This window comes from Coffea arabica, chromosome 7e, assembly GCF_036785885.1.
Source record: "Coffea arabica cultivar ET-39 chromosome 7e, Coffea Arabica ET-39 HiFi, whole genome shotgun sequence".
Classification (NCBI taxonomy): domain Eukaryota; kingdom Viridiplantae; phylum Streptophyta; class Magnoliopsida; order Gentianales; family Rubiaceae; genus Coffea; species Coffea arabica.
The window spans coordinates 17,678,284-17,699,969 of record NC_092323.1 but is presented as its reverse complement, the minus strand read 5'-3'; the positions used below and the strand labels follow the sequence as shown (position 1 = coordinate 17,699,969).

The 21,686-nt window shown below is 35.4% G+C and overlaps 1 protein-coding gene and 1 long non-coding RNA gene across 9 annotated transcripts; one reads left to right on the top strand and one right to left on the bottom strand.

The window, feature by feature from the left end:
• Positions 1 to 4,791: 4,791 nt before the first annotated feature.
• LOC113702172 (disease resistance protein At4g27190) lies at positions 4,792 to 14,399 on the top strand. 8 transcript variants are annotated; one of them, XR_011818303.1, is made up of 5 exons: positions 4,792 to 4,980; positions 6,259 to 6,312; positions 9,140 to 12,139; positions 13,155 to 13,270; positions 13,773 to 14,399. XR_011818303.1 is itself a non-coding variant. In XM_027223208.2 (5 exons), exons 3-4 carry the CDS (start codon positions 9,145 to 9,147, stop codon positions 12,115 to 12,117), a joined length of 2,850 nt encoding a protein of 949 aa, XP_027079009.1. In that variant the 5' UTR covers positions 4,792 to 4,980; positions 6,259 to 6,312; positions 9,140 to 9,144; the 3' UTR covers positions 12,118 to 12,139; positions 13,773 to 14,399. The 8 variants fall into 8 exon arrangements, 7 of the variants coding, with proteins under 7 accessions (XP_027079009.1, XP_071915117.1, XP_027079008.1 ...); XM_027223208.2 differs by lacking the exon at positions 13,155 to 13,270 and having other exon boundaries at positions 9,140 to 11,110; positions 11,234 to 12,139; XM_027223207.2 differs by lacking the exon at positions 13,155 to 13,270 and having other exon boundaries at positions 4,793 to 4,980; positions 6,259 to 6,306.
• Positions 14,400 to 17,407: 3,008 nt separating this feature from the next.
• LOC113700656 (uncharacterized) lies at positions 17,408 to 19,337 on the bottom strand. The gene is made up of 2 exons (XR_011818151.1): positions 18,265 to 19,337; positions 17,408 to 18,166 (listed from the first exon to the last, which is right to left on the bottom strand). It is a non-coding gene; the product is annotated as an uncharacterized lncRNA (long non-coding RNA).
• Positions 19,338 to 21,686: the final 2,349 nt, after the last annotated feature.

Here is a 21,686-nt window from a genome sequence, read left to right as displayed (position 1 = left end):
TAATTATTGGCTACCCCAAGTCCAAGTTCAGAATTAAGAAGAATAAGTACATGTGTCTGCGGTGTGCTGCCTATAAAAAGCTACCTACTGTGAGTAGTGGAAAAAGGTCAAGCTTGAAGCCTTCAACTGCATTATTATTGTAATAATTTGTAAATGCTGCACCTTGGGCCACCTCATTAAACAGGATTTACCTTGTTTAAAAGCGCCAATAAATTGATTTTCAAAATGTACATCACACACACACAGATGTACCTACGTTGAGAAGGCTTTGGTCTAATTGCTAAACTTGAGACCTAAGGTCATGTTTAATAACCAAATTTAATACTTAAATTTAATGAGCTAAAATCTTAATATGTTTAGGTGTGTTTGATAACCAGGAAGATCTGAATTAATCAAGTGCAATGAATTTTTTAGGCCAAATTTGCTGTAAAAAATAAATGATAAGCAGTTCACTTAACATTTAATGTGATATACGCTCAATGTATCAAATTTAACCTCTGTTTGATAATCCAATTCATCACTTAAATTTAATATATTCGGATCTTAACTTGTTCAGACACGTTTGATAACAAAAAATTGAACATCTGAATTAATTAAGTGGCATTGAATTGTTAAGGCAAAACTTACTCCTAAAAATAGGTGATAAGTTATTCACTTAGCACTTAATATGATATACACTCGAATGTATCAGATTTAGTGCTTAAAAATCAATAACTTAATAGATTCATGTTTCAGTTTTATCAAATGCACATCTTAATACTTAATAATTTAGTAATTTAATGGATTCATATTTCAAATTTCAGTTTTCAAACTTCAACTTTATTAAACGTATCCTTAGAGTTCTTGGGTTCAAATCGCTTTCATCCTTCTTGTTTCTTAGATCCCTCCCTCCCCATTTTTTTTTAAAAAAAACAGTTTGTCTTCAAATTTATCTTCAAAATGTGTGTGTGTACACACATAATCTCTCTCTCTCTCTCTCTCTGCACAAAAGTCACTTTGCTTTGTTACCCAGATTCTTTTTTACAAATTTTTTCCCTTTGGTACTAAGACCCACCCTCCAAGGAATTCATAGGGAAAAAGAAAGAAATTTCCTCCTATTATCTCCAATCTCAATTGACGACCGAGGTCAATGACTGAAATTTGCTAATTGCTTAACCGCGTAATCCTGCATACTTTTCTACACAAGGAAGGCCCGAAGATAACAGGTAAATCCGATTAAATTTCCAAGAAAAATTTCCTTCACTCCAGCAAAATAAAGGACATTTCTTTGAAGTTGCTAATTGCATGCTTTCATCCTCCGGGCACATTAGTCATTTTGGTCCACCTGACATGCACGTGACATCTGCTATCGTGTACCTTTCCTTTCCTTTCCTTTTTTTTTTTCCCCAAGATTGCTATCTTTTTTTCCATTTGGATTTGGTGGTTTGTTTGGATTGTAAGTTATTTGAGATATTTTTTCTGTAACACTTTTTGTGATGTGATGTATGTGAGATAAAAAGGTAATTGGGAAGATAAAAAAGTGTATTGGAAACTGTAATGATGATGTAAGCAAATACATTTGGGAAAATAATCAGCTAATGTTTTCAGGGCATCCCGACAATTATAATAACTTGCAAAATTCAACTAGGGTTTGGGGTCTCACAAGTTTTAGTTCAATCTAGATGTTTCAATCTGGCAATATCGAGTGTAAATAGTTCTTGTTTCAATCTAACAACATCAAGTGTAAATAGTTCTAGTTCAAACTAGTTGTTTCAATCAAACAATATCGAGTGTAAATTTGTGCAATTTCGATGTAAGTTAGTTGTATAAGTTACAAACTTAAATTTTATACCAAAATTGTGGTCAATTTACATCACAAGTTTCAGTTCAAACCAATTGTTTCAAGCTAACAATATCGGGCGTAGTAAATTCGTGCAATTTCGATGTAATTGTAATTTTTGTAGAAACTTTAGTTGTATAAGTTACAAACTCAAATTTTATACAAAAAGTTGTGTCAATTTAGATCACATGTTTTCTTCCTGCTATTGAATTCTTGCCATGTTTTCTACCCTAGAAGCAAAAAAGAAAATTAAAATCCTATAATGTCCTTCAAGTGGATCAATATATATTTTGTACTTTGTATTAATCTAAAACATACAAATGACTCTTACTACGTTTGGCTAGTAGAGTTTACTTTTTCATTTTTTTTAACTACACAAATAATCACAAATCAAACTTGCTAATCATGATAATTATCTTTTCTGGTTGAATCTTGGTCGCATCACCGAATGATTTACTAATAATGTCAGAAGAATTTATCTGCAATATATAGGCACTGGACAAGACTCTTCAGTCGGTTAGAAAAAGCACAAGGCCGTTAAAACCGGTTGAATTTTTCTTTTTTTTTTTTTGAGTTGCGGTTGAATCATTGGCTGTCCCAAGTCCAAGTCCAGAATTAAGTACAAGTATCTGTACTGTGCTGCATATTAAACTTATATATATAGTAGATCAATGAAAATAAGAGGATTTATGATCGTCCGTTTGGATTGTATTTTCTATCATTTTTTATGAAAAAATTATTATAGCGATTTGATATATGTGAGGGGAAAAGATAATAGGAAAATGTGATCACAGAAAATGATGCAATTTTCTGGCAGAAAATGGCAATCCAAATGTTGTATATATATATATATTCTGGTATGAGTGTTATAAATATTTGTTACAAACTTGTATCACCAGATTAACATACATACTGTGATTAGTGGAAAAGGGTCAAGCTTGAACTGCATTATTATTGTAATAATTTGTAAATACTGCATCTTAGGGGCCACCTCTTTAAGCAGGTTATTATACCTTGTTTAAAAAGTGATCTACTACAAATTGATCTTCAAAATGTACGTCACACACACACACACACACACACACAAAAGTACTTGCGTTAAGAAGGTCTTGGTCTAATTGATAAAGTTGAGACTCCCAAACTTAGAGCTCTTCAATTCAAATCTCCCTTCATCCTCTCTCTTTCTTAAATCTCTGCCTCCGTAACTTGGAGAAAAAAATTTCAATAGAAATCTACAAATTTATCCTCAAAATGTACATTACACACACACACACATGCACATATACACAAACACATATATGTATGTGTGTGTATACATATATATATACATGTGTATGTGTGTGTGTATATAGACACACACTCTACAAAAGTCAACTTGCTTTGCTACCAAGATTCTTTTTTACAATTTTTTTTTCCCTTTGGTACTAAGACCCACCTTCCTAGGAATTTACAGGGAAAATGAGAGCAAATTTCCTCCTATCATCTCCAATCTCCATCGACGCATTGACCAAGGTCAATGACCGAAAGTCACAAATTGCTTAACCGCGTAATCTGTACACTTCTACACGGCGAAGACCGGAAGACGACCCGTAAATCCAATTGAATTTACAAGAATAATTTCCTGAAGTGAAGGACATTTCTTTGAAGTTGCTAATTGCATGCTTTCACCCTCCAGGCTCATTAGTCATTTGGTCCACATAGCATGCACGTGACATTGCTATGTGCTCTACCTTTTCTTTCCTTTTTTTTTTTTTTTTTTCCTTTTCAAGATTGCTATCTTTTTTTCCATTTGGATTTTGGATTTTTTATACTCCTAATGTTTTAGGGCATCCCAACAATTATAATAACTTGTAGAATTCAATGAGGGATTTGAGGCCTCACAAGTTCTATCTCAAACCAGTTGTTTCAATCTAACAACATTGGGCATAAATTCGTACAATCTCAATGTAATTGTAATTTTTGTAGAAACTTAGACGAATGAGTTACAATGTCAAATTTTACACCAAAAACTATGTCAATTTACATCGCATGTTGTAAAAATTACACGACCGATTTGAACTAGACAATAAATCAGCTTGTGAGATTCCGGATCCATTCAACTAATTGCAGGCTTTCACCATCCAGGCTTATTAGTCATTTTGGTCCACATGGCATGCACATGACATCTGCTATGGTGTTCTACCTTTCCTTTCCTTTTTTTTTCCAAGATTGCTATCTTTTTTTCCATTTGGATTTTGGATTTTTATACTCCCAATGTTTTAGGGCATCCCGACAATAATAATAACTTGTAGAATTCAATGACGGATTTGAGGCCTCACAAGTTCTATCTCAAACCAGTTGTTTCAATCTAACAACATCGGTGTAAATTCGTACATTTTCAATGTAATTATAATTTTTGTAGAAATTTAGATGTATAAGTTACAAATTCAAATTTTATACCAAAAACTATGTCAATTTACATGACATGTAAGAATTACACAACTGATTTGAACTGGACAATAACTCAACTTGTGAGCTCTACATCCATTCAACCAGTGCTTGCGTCTTAAGCATCTAGACTCCTAAAGATTTTTTTTCTAAGCTTATAATATAATATTGATAGTTGTTGAACCATTTATCAATTTTTCAACAGCACTAAATTATCAATTAGTGACGTTGCAAATAGAAATTGGATGGTGAAATAAGTGTTTTTGACTCTTAGATTGTAATAATTTTAAAATTATAAATTATAAATCACTAAGATATATATTGAGGGACTGATACCCAAAAAGGACCGCAAAATTTTCCTACTTTTTGTGCCTCAAGTCAAGGTTTAAAAAAGGGCAAAAAGAAAAAAAAAAAAAGAAAGAGAGGTGAATTGATGATAAGTAAAATTTAAGAGGCAAAATCACACAAGCTTATAACAACAGGGGGTTAACGGCAATATTACCCTACAGAATTTCGAAGAAAACTGCAGGAAATTTCTTCACATTTTACCGCTATTGACTTCCAAGTTCCCACCTGAAAGTCTTGGCCTTTCGTCATTTGAGTCAACTCGGACTCATGTATTTACTTCACTATACATTTCTGGAGAAATTTTATCTGCATCTGTTCTTCCAGATCGTCCAGGCGGCACCAGCTTCTCTCCATCAAGTTTCGTGAATTTCAGCGCAGCATTTGAGGTAATACGACAATTATTGTTTGCGTTTTATGATTTTCGATGAATTTTCTGTGTCTGATTAATTTTGAATTCAAATGTACGAAGAATTTTTTAGTTCTAGGTTTCCAAAAAGCATGAATAATTTCATATTAAGCTGAATTTTTTTTTGGTTTTTTGTTTTTCTTGGTTTTTTTGGTTAATTTCTTGTTGGGAATTGCTTAGGGGTAGTTTTCATTGGAATAGTTCCTTGTCTTGTTTTTGTTCTTGGTTAATTTTACGAATTTTTTAAATGCAAATAATTTGCCTGTTCTTCATTGCAATTTTAGGATGTATTTGTTTCAACTGATTAGTAAAGTGAGCAAGTGATTTGAAAAGTTGCATAAAGGAACGAGTGTTGAGCTTTTTCAATCTGGATTCAATCAGCAAGGATTTATCAGGGTTTTATGAAGAATTTCAAATGGATGCTTATGGATTGGAATAAATCGTTTGAAAACAAAAAGCATTTGAACAAATTAGTTAAACCCACTGTTCAGTACTGAACCTTGTTTAATCATAAAATGATGAAATCTGATTTAGATGCAATGTGAAAAAATCCAAAAAATAAAAAAGACCAGGTACCATTACTACTCATTTGCCATGTCCAAGCTTGCTCATCGCATGACGATAAACTCACCAGATTCAGACCTTCGTAGCGAAAAAGTGAATCGGGGTTTAGGGCAAAATTATCAGATGCTCCATGTGCACCAGTTGACATTGCTATGTGGTGCATTGGTATCAATCATGGTTGTCAAAATCGCGATCCGGATCGTACGATCCTACGGTCCTACGATTCGGATCAGCAAAATCGATTTGGATCGTGCATAGAATCAAAAATTGCCTTAATATGCATAGAATCATTAGAATCATTAGAATCGTTAGTGAAATCATAGGATTGTACAATCCTATGATCCCATTGCGATCCTATGAATTTTTGAAAATTTTGTAAATGTGGGGCTAAATTTTGAAACTAAATGGAAACATTTGGAGCAGGTTTGTAACTTATCAAAGAATTAGATCCCTTAATTATAATTTTGCAACAATTTTTATCTCAAAAACAAAAGTTACAACAAAAAAAGTTTCAGGAATAAATGAATGAAACAAACAGAGACAAAGTCACAAAGGACAAAAAGAGAGAAATCCTCGTTGGTTTTTCCCCATCTCCATTCCAAACTTCTTTTCCATCTAGATTCCAATAAAATTTTCCAAAATTTTGCTAATCTCCCATTTCTAATTCTCTATTGATTTTGTATCCTTGTTTCAGCTCAAGGAATTTCCAGTAGAAGAAGTCGCCCAACGAAAACAACCACGAGTACCCGTAACCCCTAATTTGATTGTTTTTTTTAATTATGCCTATCAGCTATATATGTGTACTAAATGCTTTTAATATTAAGTGTTAAGATGGGTTGTATTCTTATTTTTAATTAGACAAGATGCCCAGACCTTTTTTTTTCATTTTAGGGTTCCGTTGCTTTTCTTTTTTTTTTTTTTTTGTAGCTATTTTGTGACATTAAAATATATATAGTTGTGGATTTTATTCTAGTGCTTGTTTCTAATATTTGTTGTCCTTGTATTACTTAATATTCTTGTGAATTGCATTTGAAGTTGTGTTAATGGTGTTTATTCTTCTATGTTGGTCTAGATTTTACTAGAAGTCTCGGTTTTACTAGAGGTCAAAAAAGGTCTAAAAATAATTGAGATACGTAAATAATTAATGATTTTAATGTTGGAGGGAAGATATGACTTTTTATTATTGTTGGAGATTAACGCTTATGTTAGATTTGAAATTATTGTTGTGTAAACTGTAAAGCATTTGGTTTTAAAACTTGTAATCATAATTTATAACTGTTTATATTCTTTTTCTTTATTGCTTGTCAAACTATAGGTAAAACATGCTATATGTTTATAAATAATTTACTTATTTGATATCATTTTGGTTGTACAAAGTTGTCTATGAACTTTAAATTAATTAATTTAGTTAATTTGGGAGTTTTTGGTGGGATCTTATGATCTAATGATCCGATCTTATGAAACTAAAATTGATCCTACATAAGATCCCGATTTTGCAAACCTTGGTATCAATAACCGATCACCAAGTAATGTTGGTGGGTCATACCTTGTCTAGCAGGTAGTAGACAAGGTATGGCGCATCGTGGTTAATAATTGGTATTAGTACACTATATGGCAATTCGCGTGGTACACATGGACCTTCTTGGGGTTTAGGCATATACTCAAACTCTTGATTGGCTTTCGTCTAAACATCCCTAAGATAAAAGCTTGCTTGAAGATTAGTCCCAATTTTGGTAAAAAAATAATGATGGTTTTCTTTGTTCACACAACAAAGTTTTGTTGAGCTAATGCAAGGTCACAACTAAAGGTGTCAAAATGGGTGACTTGGGTGGGTTAAAATAGGTAATGAGTATAAGTGAGTTAACCCATTTATGCCCATTTAATTAGATGGTTATAAATGGATAAGTCAAAAAATGAGTTGAGTAATTCAATTACTCATTTATAACCCATTTATTCTAATTTTTTATAGACCCACCTAAATTCATTTTGTAAACTAAATTACCAATTTATACCACCCTTTGCAGTTTGCATCCATCATTAATTTTAAATAGCTACTTATAATGCCCAATAAGTCTAATTACCATTTTTTTTCATCCGTACGCTATGTCACAAAATTGCATACTGTTTAATAATTGAACAATAAGAATATAAAATTTTGGACTAAATAATATGAAAGTTAACATAAAAACTTAATCCAAAAACTTTTAACCCCTAACATTTTTTTCTGTGTGTAAATTTAAATTTTCATTTTGGAAAGGTAGGAAAGGAGGATAAAGATTGTCATAAATTGGTAATGCTGAAAAATGAGTAAGTTAACAAACTACGAGAAAATAAAATGCTGAGATAAAACCAACAAATAATAATAATAATTGAAACAAAAGTAGTTAACATCATAAAAAAATGAAGAATCTAAGAACTTGAAATTGGATACTAGGAAAACACTAACGAAAACACTAATGAAAACGCGATAGAAAAATCTCCAAGTGTATAGTTATTTTTTGTTTTTAAGTTGAAAACTCGCCAACAGATTCTCCCACATTTTCATTAGGTTCTCCATTTTCTGATGCTACGTTTGGTCAAAGGTGCTGAAGAAATTAAAATACTATTGTTGAACACAATTCTAAATGGATGTGATTGTGAAGACAATTCTAAATAGGTTAATTGGGTTTGGTGGGTTATCCAATTATACCAATTTAGTAAATGGGTATTATTGGATAACCCATTTGTACCCATATATAAAAACTTAAGACACTTATACCCAACTATTCATGGGCGGGTATGGGTAAATTTAACTAAATGGGTTTGTTTGACACCTATAGTCACAACTAACATTCCTTCCATAGCCAAATTGATAAAAGTGACTCATGTGGTTCAATCAGAATTCAAACACCTACTCGGTCTGTAATTCTTCTTGATAAATTTGCTATCTTGTATGTGGCGATTATACAGGATTAACAGAGACTTTGTTTTTTGCCTTGTTTTTTGCCTTGTTCGAAAGCGAGAATGGCTAAAGAAAACAAATAGAAAGAAAGAGAAGGAAAAGAAATATGAGATTGCGCTGATTGGTAGATTGAAATCATAGAAAGAGTTAGAGAGAGGAATTTCAAATGACATTAGTTGAATGAATTTCCATTCCAATTGTTTCTAATAGGTGAAATCCTTTGGGACTTACGGTGGATTCTAAATCTGAAGAGTCTCGAGTTATCCAAACAACTCCAATGGACTTGGCCTGTAGGGTATCAAATCCAAACAGTTCAAATACACCTTTTCAAGAGGATTCTGTATGTATTGTGTCAGAGATGCATTACAAGTAAAATCAATTAAAGTAAAAACATATTATTAAAATAATCCTTGAACTATAAAAACAGAGTTGGCCAAGGAGTAATGTCCGTGAAGCTCATCATGAATTTATTGTTAGATACTAACTCTGACATTGTCAGCAATTTCATTGAGGAATTTTATAATATCCATAAACTGATTTCGTAAGGCTTATATGCTTTCAAAAACCTTTGATGTTTTGTCTTTAGTTTTTGGGAAACCAAGTTAATTGTTCCTCTTTTTTTATTTTTGGGTAGGGAACATGGCTAATAAACTTATAGACCTTGGTATCAGACCATTACGTGGTTACATTTCCCTTGAGAAGAAGATGCAACATGTTCAAAAAGAACTTGATCATTTGAGGCATCAATGGGACAATATGATCGCGAGAGTCCAAGGTGCACAGTCACACCTGCGAAAGAAAAGGAAGAGGGCAGTTGAAGAGTGGCTTAAAGCAGTAGATGAAATAAAAATAGAATTTGGAAGCCTCAAAGAACAAGCCCAGCAAGCTAGCTTTTACAGTATATATGCGCGTTTGAAGATGGTGCAACATGCTGATAAAATGATTAAGGAAGTTACAGAGCTGGGTGCATCTCTAGAGGAGATTTTGCCTGATGGGCTGCTAGTAGAAACAGAGTGGCAAGGCCAAAAAATTGAAACAAATTTGAAAGAAATCTGGGCATGGCTTATGAATGATGGGATCTCAAGTGTTGGAATATATGGTATGGCAGGAGTAGGCAAGACAACTTTAGCAAAACGTATCTATGAGGATTTTGTCATTGGAACTAAATTCTCTGATAAAGTTTACTGGGTTACTGCCTCACAAGAGGGGACCATCCATAAATTACAAGACAGTGTTGCCATAGCCATAAATGTGGATCTCTCAAATGAGGAAGATGAGAGGAAAAGGGCAGCCAAATTGTTCCTGGCATTAAGCAGAATGGAAGATTTTGTGATCATATTGGATGATGTATGGATCCCATTTGACATAAATAAAATTGGAATTCCTTTAGGTTTAGATGGAAGCAAGTTGATAGTAACCAGTCGATCATTAGAAGTGTGTCATCAAGTCGGTTGCCAAAAGGAAATAAAAGTCAAACCTCTTTGCGAGAAAGAAGCTTGGACATTGTTTCTGGAGAAACTTCGCCCTTCACTTGAACTTCCTTTGCATGTAAAGGAGATTGCGAAGTCTATGGTTCAAAGATGCGGTGGTCTGCCACTAGGGATTATCACCTTGGCTGGAAACATGAAGGGAGTGGATGACATTCATGAGTGGAGGGAAGCCTTGGAAGAGTTGGAAGGATCTTTTCTTGGGCAAAATGACAATCTCTTTGATAGCTTACATCTCAGTTTTAATCACTTGAGAGATAGCAGACTGAAGGAATGCTTCTTGTATTGCTCTTTCTACCCTGAAAACTACAAAATTCCAAGGGATGAATTAATAAGATTGTTGATTTTGGAAGGATTCATGGATAAAAGAAGATCAAGGCTATCGTTATTTGACCAGGGTCATGTGATGCTGAAAAGACTTGAAAGTATATGCTTATTGGAAAGCCATACTGAAGTTAATGTGAGTAATTATAGAGAAACTGAATGTGTCAAGATGCATTGTTTGATAAGAGATATGGCACTAACGATAATGGACTTTGACAGTAAGTATATGGTAAAATCTGGAAGATGCTTGAAACATATACCAGATGAGATTGAATGGAAAGAGGACTTGGAAAAGGTCTCATTGCTACATAACAACATATCATTAATTCCGTCAGGCACATCACCTAACTGTCCTAAACTTTCAAGCTTGAATTTGGCGAGTAATCCATTGAGGTTAATTCCTGATTCATTCTTTTTTCGGTTGAGAGCCCTCCGAGTTCTGAATTTAAGCCGCAACTGTGAACTTGAAATGCTGCCAAACAGTATTTCACAATTGGGGAACCTTACTGCACTGTTACTGTTTGATTGTTGTAGACTCAGTTTTGTACCGCCAATAGGGAAGCTCAAGGCATTAAGGGAGTTAGATTTATGCCATACTGCTATCAACAATGTACCTGAAGGCATGGAAAGATTGGTCAATCTGAACTGCCTAAACATGGATAGTACAGGGTTGAGGATGATTCCAGATGGTACAATATACAGACTCTCCCATCTTCAAAGCCTTCGGATTCCAGAAGATGTGGAAGTCAGAGTAGAAGAACTAAAGGCACTGAAACATCTGGAAGAATTTCAAGGTGGATTTTATGATATAGACACTCTTTGTCATTTTGTTAGGTATCACCAGAGCTATGAAGCTCCCATTTTTTATACTATTGAAGTGAGACCAAGTCTGAGCCAGTTAAGGTTTCTGTCTCCAGGTCCATGCCAAATAACTAACAAGAAGGTGACGCTTAGGGGCATGGAACTAGAAGGAAAGAATGCCATAGTGCTGCCAGAGGACATTCAACAACTTGCTATAATAAAATGTCACGGCCTAGGCACCTGCTTAACTTCTGCTTTTTCATTGTTCAATATTCAAAAAAGTGGCTTGACTGGCTGTTTAATTGACAATTGTCCTGAACTAGAGTGCATCATGAAGGTATCCTCTTCTGATGACCAACTAGTTGGAAAGAGAATGTTATCTCCTTGGGCCCCCCTGGAAAGCATTGAGCATTTGAGTCTCCATTTCTTGCCAAATTTTGTTGGACTTTTCAAATGGGAAATTGAGTTTGACCGTCCTCCATGTAGGATCTTTTGCCATCTAAAATCGATTAGCATCAGCCGGTGCAATACGATGACAACAATATTCACACCATGGTTGCTGCAGCACCTGCAAAATCTGGAAGTAGTTGAAGTACTGTCTTGTGATAGATTGGAAGAGATAATAGCTGATAAGGAAGGTGGCAACATGGTTTTCAGTCCAAGTGACGATGACCAACACTCATTCATAACCTACATCAACTTCCCAAGGCTTAAAAAGTTGACTTTACAACATCTACCAAAACTAAGGAGCATCTGTGAGGGAACAATAATCTGTGATTCAATTGAGAATATAAGGTTAATGGGGTGTAAAAATCTTGCATGGATGCCTCTGTCTTTTTCCAGCATCGGTGGACAACCAAATCCTCCCCCGGCCCTTACAGCTGTTGAAATCTTGAAAGAAGAGCTGGAGTGGTGGAAGTTGTTGCAATGGAAAGATCCCGGTTTGGGGAATGTCATACAACCTTTTGTTCAATTTGTTGCTGAATTTCCAGTAGTTTAATCAAGGTTCCTTCGACCCTCAAGTAAGTCTCTCTTTTCCTTCTCAGTTGTTCTCCATGTCCCTGCTACACAACTCCCTATTTGCACTACCAACACTTGTCTGAAATGATCTAACATGAAGATAAAGGCGTGAAGCACCCCAAAAAAAAAAGTGAAACACTAACTACTATGTTGCCTTTTCTTTCAGTTCTGTCAAATTCTGTTCATGTGATCTTATAGGTGAAGTAGCGTTTGAATGATGATCTGTTAGCTAGATGTCAGACAGATTCTTTCACCGATATTACTGTGGCCATTAATTTTGTTTTTTTACCAAATTCTGCTTGTATTTCCCTATGTCATGCATCATTGTGCATGTCCCAGGAGCATTCTGGTTTGGCCCTGATTTCTGCTTTTGCATTAAATCGTGTATGTTGTTTGCTATAGGTAACAGCAGTAATTACTTATGTACACTTTAATACTTTGATTAGTTCCTTGTGGCTGATATGGTGAAGATATCTACTGTTCATTTGCATATTCTCATTTTTATTATTTTGCTTTCTTTAGTTATAATTTGCTTGTTCCATCCTTTTCTGTACACAGCACAGGTTGAATTTATGGTCCCCCAAAAAAAAATGCAAGAAATCTATCCATCACTGGAGAATGCAAATTGAAAAACTAGAGGTGCAACGGTTATATTTCTAAATTGGTAGTTTGGGCTTGGGGAATATGGACTTCAAGTATTAGTCTCCAGTGGCTATTCATACCATGTCTGTCATTGATAGAAAAGTAGTAGTTAATCGAGTATAATATATTCTTGGGGTAGTCAGAGCTTACGAATTCTCAAATCTTGCAAAATAATGGTCTAGACAACTTCCTAATATTTCTCCTTTCGACTGACACATTTAGACCAGTTAAGCAAAGTTTGGAACTTAATTTTGAATTCTTTCTCATAATGGTCGGTTGACTCAATGGCCATTGTTTCCCATTCCATAATAATGACAGCTATTCTGTGTTATTAATATTCAAAATTTGGAGATACTAAGATGATCCCCTTACCAGGGAAAAAAGAAACATAAGGTCTCCATCAGAATGGCTGGTGCTCTGGCGAATCTTCTTGATTTGACTTCCATTAAGCCTCTGACCTCATTTTTGCCATGGCATCACCAAATATTCTGGTTGGTGATTGAGATCTTTTACTTTGGCCTTGTTCTCAGTTGCTTTAGATTTTGTAAAATCTAATTATGGAAAGTGATTATAGGAATAATTAGAATCAGCAAAAGCAACTCTTTGGTTGATTGTGGATTTTAGCTTTCTTGGTTATTAAAAAACCTATAATCTGAACACAAAACCAAATAAGAACATCACAAACATGAACAAGCCAAGAAATAATCAAAATAATCAACCGAGAACAAGCCAACATCTACAAACATGGCTAGAAGCCCTTGAATTTCTAGCAGTTTTCATTTTTGGTTTGGCTCTATTGAATCCCAAACTTCTGATTTGCTGAATAATTCCTAAGTTCCAGTTTATGGTGTAATTCCCCTTTCCTTGACTTGACTTGCTTGCATCAGCGCTACCCCTTAGCCTTCTTGGGCCTTGCGGTGTGTTCATATAGGCGATATCTGGTTTATTTTCCTGTGTGTTCTTTTTACTTTAATCTTGACCACATGATTATAGCTTTGCAGCACAGCAGCTGTTGTTGCTGGGAAGCGCCTGAGAATACTCGGAGCCTCTTTTGTGTTCATCCAGAGTTGGAAATGAAGTTTGTTATCATCCTAAATTCCCTTGGAATTTGCGTCAGTGCTTTTCAACCACACCAAGGTTTTGCTTCTCTCAGGAACCCAAGCTAATATGAAGTAACGACAGTTAATCCCAGTTGCCGAGTCTTAATATAGTTCTGAACCTGCATTTGCTAAGCCAGCTAGGAAATGCCACATAAGCAGTTAACAGTTATGGATTGCCTATCTGCCCTTTTGTACAGTTATTTCTCGGCTTTCATTGGCTTTCGATGCTGTCGAATTTGAACTTTTCGGTGCTTAAGAATTTACCCCAGTTCCCTTGAAACCTAGTCCAACTTATTTCAGCGGACACCAAAGTGCTGTCTTTTGGAGGAACAAATTGGACGAGTTGGACATTGTAAAACAGAGAAATCTCCAATAAACCAAATGGGGCTTTATTCATGGATTCCTTTTCTTTTCTTAATCATGATGTAGAAAGTGGTTGGAATGTATTTTTGAGAATAAGAAATGCAACAGATCTGAACATTTTGCCTTCCATTATTCCAATAATCAGTTGTGCTCGAAATCTCATTCTTATTTATTCTCTTAGAAACCTCTGTAACCAGAAAGGTTGTCTAGCATTTTAAGCTCATATAGATGTTTAGTTTCCCTCTTTAGAACAATGGCCAAATCCCATATATGGAAGTGTATGATATTTAATTCTATAGTCCCTTTCTTATGGAAGTGTTATTAAGTTACACTTACTTCAGAGTTTGTGACAATTCCAATGTTTAAAATGACAGTTTTTTTTTTTTTTTTGGAGACGATAATTATTATATAACATATTTATCCTAGACTAGAGGAGAGGGGAGCCTAAAGAGGCTTTATGTTAGGGACTAGTAGGGAGTAGGGACACAGACCTTAATAAATCAAGAAAGTATTTTGGCATAATCCTGATATTTTTTTACTGCAAGTGGAATTTAAGCCTCCACTTATAGCCCAAGCAGGGTCTTAAGACCCACCTTGATGGCCATTGAACTAAGCTCAGTGGTTTTAAATCAACAGAGTTATTAAGTCACATTACTTTCTTTATAGTAGAAGAAGTGGGCGTGAATGACAAAATTTTAGGACAGTTTTCCGGTACCAGGGCATTCGTGGTAGTAGACACCTCCAGAGTTTTTTTTTTTTTTTTTTTGGGAGCGCAAGTGGGGTTATTTTTTCCGGAGTTTTTTTTTTTTTTTTTTTTTTTCCGCAGACGACAACTATTGTATAACCTATCTATCCTAGACTAGAGGAGAGGGGAGCTTAAAGAGGCTTTGTGTTAGGAACTAGTAGAGACAGACCTTAATAAATCAAGAGAGTGTTTTGGCATAATTCTGGGATTTTTTTTACTGCGGGTGGAATTTAAACTTCCACTTATAGCCCAAGCAGGATCTTAAGACCCACTTTGGTGGCCACTAAGCTAAGCTCAGTGGTTTTGAATCGACAGAGTTATTAAGTTACATTACTTTCTTTATAGTAGAAGAAGTGGACATGAATGACAAAATGTTATGACAGTTTTCCGATACCAGGGCATCCGTGGTAATAGACACCTCCAGAGTTTTTTTTTTTTTTTTTTGGGCCGCAAGGGGGGTTATTTTTTCCGCAGTTTTTTTTTTTCTGGAGATGACAACTATTATATAACCTAACTATTCTAGACTAGAGGAGAGGGGAGCCTAAAGAGGCTTTGTGTTAGGGACTAATAGAGACACAGACCTTAATAAACCAAGAGAGTATTTTGGCATAACTCTGAAATTTTTTTACTGCAGGTGGAATTTAAACCCCCACTTATAGCCCAAGCAGGATCTTAAGACCCACCTTAGTAGCCACTGAGCTAAGCTCAGTGATTTTGAATCGACAGAGTTATTAAGTCACATTACTTTCTTTATAGTAGAAGAAGTGGACGTGAATGACAAAATGTTATGACAGTTTTTCGGTACCTGGGCACTCGTGGCAGTAGACACCTCCAGAGTTGTTTTTTTTTTGGGCCGCCTGGGGGGAGGGGTTTTTTTTTTCGGAGACGACAATTATTGTATAATCTATCTATCTTAGACTAAAAAAGATGAGAGTCTAAAGAGGCTTTGTGTTAAGGACTAGTAGAGACACGGACCTTAATAAATCAAGAAAGTGTTTTGACATAACCCTGGAATTTTTTTTACCGCAGGTGGAATTTAAGCCCCCACTTACAGCCCAAACAGAGTTATTAAGTCACATTACTTTCTTTATAGTAGAAGAAGTGGACGTGAATAACAAAATATTAGGGCAGTTTTCCGGTACCAGGGCACCCGTGGCAGCAGACACCGCCAGAGTTGTTTTTTTTTTTTTTGGGCCGCACCGGGGGGTTAGGGAACTTTGACAGGATATAATGCGAAATACTTCCTGCATTATATTTGGCAAGAAATGTCGAGTTCCATCATGCATATTCTATTTGGCAAGGATGTAAGTTTCTTGGAAAGAGATTTCTTCTTATTTATCTTCAACAAATAGACATAAAAGGGGTAGGAGTCAACGAGTCAAAATATTGGAAATAACTATAGGAACAGTACGACGACATATTTAATGAGTTGGTCAAACTTTCAAAGTTTCACCTCAGCTGGTAAGAATAACACTATCTAATGAGTCCTTATTTCAACTTTCAAGTTCTCCCGTTTGCTTCTGTGAACTTAGTTGCTCATTCAGCAGCTAGGTACCTGCAATCATTTGCGATTGAACCATTTGCTTGAGTTCCAAGCTGAGAAGGCATCCATGCAGCTCAACCAGCAAATTAGATGCTATTCCTAGTTTTCCTACTGAACCCTTTTATTCATTCCCCAAAGCGATCCGCTTGAGTCCAGCTCTAGCAGGGCTTAAAGTTTCCTTTGGTTGCTCTGTAAGTGTCGAGCGTCTGGAGTGGCGTGTGTATTGCGGATTGTCTTCCTAGTGGTAACCATCTTTGTTCTCAACTCTTCGAGCCTTTGGCACATTTATCATGTGTTCGCACTTGTAGCACTATATGCTGATGGCAAGGACTTCAAATCTTGTACTAGTCTATCCATTTTTCTGTTACCTGCTATTGATCTTCTGCCTCCTAGTCTACTACTTGTCTAGTCTACTAGTCAAATGCTGGGCTATAACCCTTGCTTAAACTCTGATATTCAGGTTAGAACATGAAGAAAGAATAAAGTTGAATCTATTCAACATGATTAAAATGTGACTTTTAGGTAGTATAGAAAAAATACCTGACTCTTGTGTTGGACTTGACTGAATTTAGTGTCTATTAGGCTGCAAATGGATGTGACTCTTGTGTATGATCCAAGTCAGGTCTTGCCATTTGATTAGGTGATCATTTTTGTATCACCACACTTCTTCTATCAAGACGAGTCAAAAGGGTTTAGTCACTTAATTATAAAGTTCAAGTTTCATGCATTTACGTGTCCATTCCCTGGTGGTAATTTTGGTTTTTTTTTTTTATTGTTTTCTGGTTCAACTCCAACCGATTAACAGCATAGGTTAACTTCCCTTTGTTGGTCACTGGGATATGACATTCTGTTGATATGTCTATTGATTTGCACAATGTTTGTCACTTCCAAATCAAACATTAGTATTCATATTGTCTCTACTTTGGGGAAAAAGAAAAGAGTAATACTATACCTAAAAGCAGAGTAATTTTTGCACTGCACCATTCGTTAATGGTACCATCTCCACCTTTTGAATCATATGAAAGGACAACAATACTCCTACTTCCATTGCAATTAGACTTAATTCCTAGTCCTACAAAGGAAATGCAGGAAGAGAATTGTTTTATCATGTAGGTTGGGTCACTCTTCATTATCTCAGCGGCCATGTCTCTTATCAAAGGATGCATCTTCAAGCAATCCACTCCATCATCATTCACAACACAATCCAGCAAAAAAGCCTTCACGAGTGCTTTGAGTATGGTATGACCCTGATGAAACTTTGCTTCTCTGCATCTTCTATCTAGCAATCCTTTCGAGATGAGCCCTCGAACGACTTCATCCCTTGGAATTGTTTCATCTTTCAAGAGGATAGAGCAATGCAAGAAGCAGGTCTTCCACCTTTCATTTCTCAAGCCATAAAAACTGCTTTTCATTACCTCAAAAACCTTGTCGTCTGGTCCTTCTTCCATCTCTGCCAATGCATCTCTCCACTCACGAATGTCATTAGCCCCTATCATGCTTCTCACCTTAGCGATGATTCCAAGCGGCAAACCTCCGTACTTTTTTGAAAAGGACACGGCCCACCTGGCAATCTCTAGGACATCTGGAGGGAGCTTTTGGTCCCTAATATGAAGTTTCTCCATAAACAGCAGCCAACCTTCATGAGCAGAAAGAGGGAAGTTGATGATTGGTTGAAAGAAGTAGAAATCAAGAAAGTGAAATACCGACACCTGAAAGGAGAATACTAGAGGAGACCATTTCGTTCACGTATTTCATTGGCACAGTGTGTTGATGCAATGATTCGGGAGACATCAGATCTTCGTGAACAAGGGTCATTTTGCAGTGGCTATACGATTCCTGTCCAAGTGGAAAATAAGCCTTGGTAACAGAAGAGCCAATCAGTTCAACAAAATTTGACGGACGCACGGGCTTGGTTAACGGATGACAAGGTTTCATGCAACGGGATCTATGGTATGCCTGGAGTAGGCAGAACAGCTGTAGTAAAAGAAGACAAATTTTTGAAGCATGTATATTGGTTCAGTGATGCTAATTCTGCAGTCTCCAAATTGCAGGACGACTTGGCAGGAGACTTGCATGTCGATATCTCAAATATGGATGTTGGTGATGATAGGAAGAGGGCAGCCAAATTATCAAGGGCATTAGAGAGGAAGAACAAGTTTGTGATCGTACTTGATGGTGTATCGACACCTATTGATGTTGGAAAGATAGGAATTCCTCTAGGAAAAGAAGGGAGGAAGTTGATTGTGGTTAGTCTATCATTGGACGTGTGCTACAAAATGGGATGCCAGAAGGAAATTAAGGTAGGTGGAACCACTTTCTGCTGATGAAGGTTGGATGCTGTTTATAAAGGAACTTCATATTAGGGACCAAGAGCTTCCTCCAGATGTCCTAGAGATTGCCAGGTCCTGGTCGCAGGGACAAAAATGGGCAAAACACAAGATGCTGCAAACAGTGCAATAACAGAAAAAATAAAAAGGAAAAAGGGATTGTCTTTCTGCCTTAAAACTACTGAACCAAATAGCCAAAGAACTTGGGAGAAAATAATGGAACGTAGATGATTTGAACAAGTACTCAACAGCATTACCTAGTGAACAATGAAGGTATATGGGACAATCCCTACTTAGATGGATTAATATTGGGAATGAAAGTTGGGCAAAATAAGGGTGTCTTCACCCCTAGATATAGGGAAATAAAGGCACTAGGAGTTGTATGTATTGAGTCCAGAAGTAATAGGGTTTTGTGGATTTTAGACAGAGCACTGAAAAGAGGAGGAATATGATCAGAAACTCTCTTGGAAATTCCTTTTGGTTGAGTGACATATTCTCACAGCATGAGGCAAGCCAAGGATTGGACTCTTGGCACTTAAAGCAGATTAAGATAAAATTACTACCAAAATAGTGTGGCCATAAATATTTTGAACAGAAAGTTAATTTTGTGTAAAGTGCAAAAAAAAATTTATATAATTTTCCTGCTCGTATTGAATTCTTACCACGTTTTCTACCCAAAAAGAGGGAATTAAGATTATACATATACATATGTATATATATATATATATATATATATATATATATATATATATGTGTATACATATATACCTATATTGAGGATGCGTTAATTTAATTGTTAAGATTGAGACTCTAAAACGTAGACGTTGTGAGTTCAAATTCCTTTTCACCTTCACCGTTTTTTAAATTCCTCTTTCCCTGCTAGGACAAAGTTTTTTTAAATAAAAAAACCTACAGTTTATCTTCAAAATGTGCATTATATATATATATATATATGTATATGTATATGTATATAGACAGACACGCACATAACCTACAAAAGTCACTTTGCTTCGTTAACAAGATTCTTTTTTTTATTTTTTCCCTCTGCTACTAAATAAAGACCGATCTTCCTAGGAATTTAGAGAGAAAAAGAAAGGAAATTTCCTCCCATCCTAGCTACAAGTTCCATTGAGGCATTGACCAAGCTCTATGACCGAAAGTTGCCAATTGCTCAACCGCGTAATCCTGTAAATGAAGTAATAACTTCTACCCTAGGAAGGAAGACCGGAAGATAACAGGTAAATCCAACCAAATTTCCAGGAAACTTTAGTAAAATGAATTGGACATTTCTTTGAAGTTTCTAAATGATTTTGGTCCCCATGGCATGCACGTGACATCTGCTACGGTGTTCTACCTTTCCTTTTGTTTTCTTTTTTCAATATTTAAATAGGTATGAATCCTAATTATCACTGTGTTATTTTTCCCACTTTGAATGAATTTTGGTTTCCCACCTAGCAATATTTTCCCTTTGTACAATACAATCTTACATTTTCTAAAAAAAATCATACTTTTTTTCTTGGCTTTGTTTTTAGTGTACAAAAAAAAAAATTAGAATGCTCTGTCGAGAATTAAAATATAGGGAAGTGACCTAAAAAAAGAATAGAAATAATATCTGTGTGTTTGGATAGGTATTCTGATATTACTCAGACTAGAAAAAAAAAATTTGATATTACTTTTGCTTTTTTCTATTTATCTTTCTCTGACTAAAATACTTTTGAGGGATTTAGGCGGTTAGGGAAATAGACTTGGAAGATAAAGAAGAAGGATTCTCATTTCAGAAAATTTACTCCACAAAACATGATTAATAGAAGTTGACATCTCTGGCCAAATGGTAGGTAATACAATAAACTTTTTCACATTTATATCCTCGTGAACATGGAAAAGATTCCCTTTGTACTGAAAATTTTCTAATGAACATTTTCGTTCTTGTCCAAAGCTATGTACATTATCAAAGTAGTATTGCTCAAGAACTTAACTTTCTTTCAAGATATACCCAGCTTTTCAAAGACTGACTAAAATGTAGAGATTTTTATTTGACAAGCAGTTTGTGGTTATGACTTCGTAAGTATGTCAAGTTTTGGATAATCCCTAAATCTTTTTTTTTTTTTTTTGGTCATATGACCACCTGTGGTATCCTGAATCACCAGACTAGTCTACACGTGTCCCACACCAACCTACCCAAGCTATGTGGGTTGTTTCACCGGGGATTCGATCCTTAGCAGTGGTATTCACCTAACTAGCCTACTACCACCAGACCAAAACCCCAGGGATAATCCCTAAATCAGTAGATGATGTATTAGTGTGGTTCGAGTTGCCTATGGAGGTGGGTTGTGTCCTTTCGGCTTCCATAGTGTGCCTAAGTATAAAATTTTTCGGCGAAGGAACAAATAAAATAAAGTTATGTTCACCCTGTGAATATAAGTGGATAATAAAATGCAGTCTAACTGGTGAGACATTTCATTTGTAATTCACAGGCCACGAGTTAGAGTCATTAATTAAAAGAGTAGGTTGAAAACTATTATTGATGATACACTTAAAAAAAAATAGGTGGACAATTATGATATTCACATAACCTATCGAATAGTAGAATATGTGTTTAATGAATTACATAATAGGAGGCAACAAGCCACTAATATCCTACAAGTTATTAAAGTATGAATTTTTTGTGTAAAAAAAAAAAAAAAACCCCCCACGAAGCATAAAGATTGTATTTGTAGTGATCAATTATATATAGTGACAAATTACTCCCATTACTTGTTCTCGTATTAAAAATTGTTATAAATTACTTGTGAACACGTTGACACACAGACATGACTTTCAACTAATAAT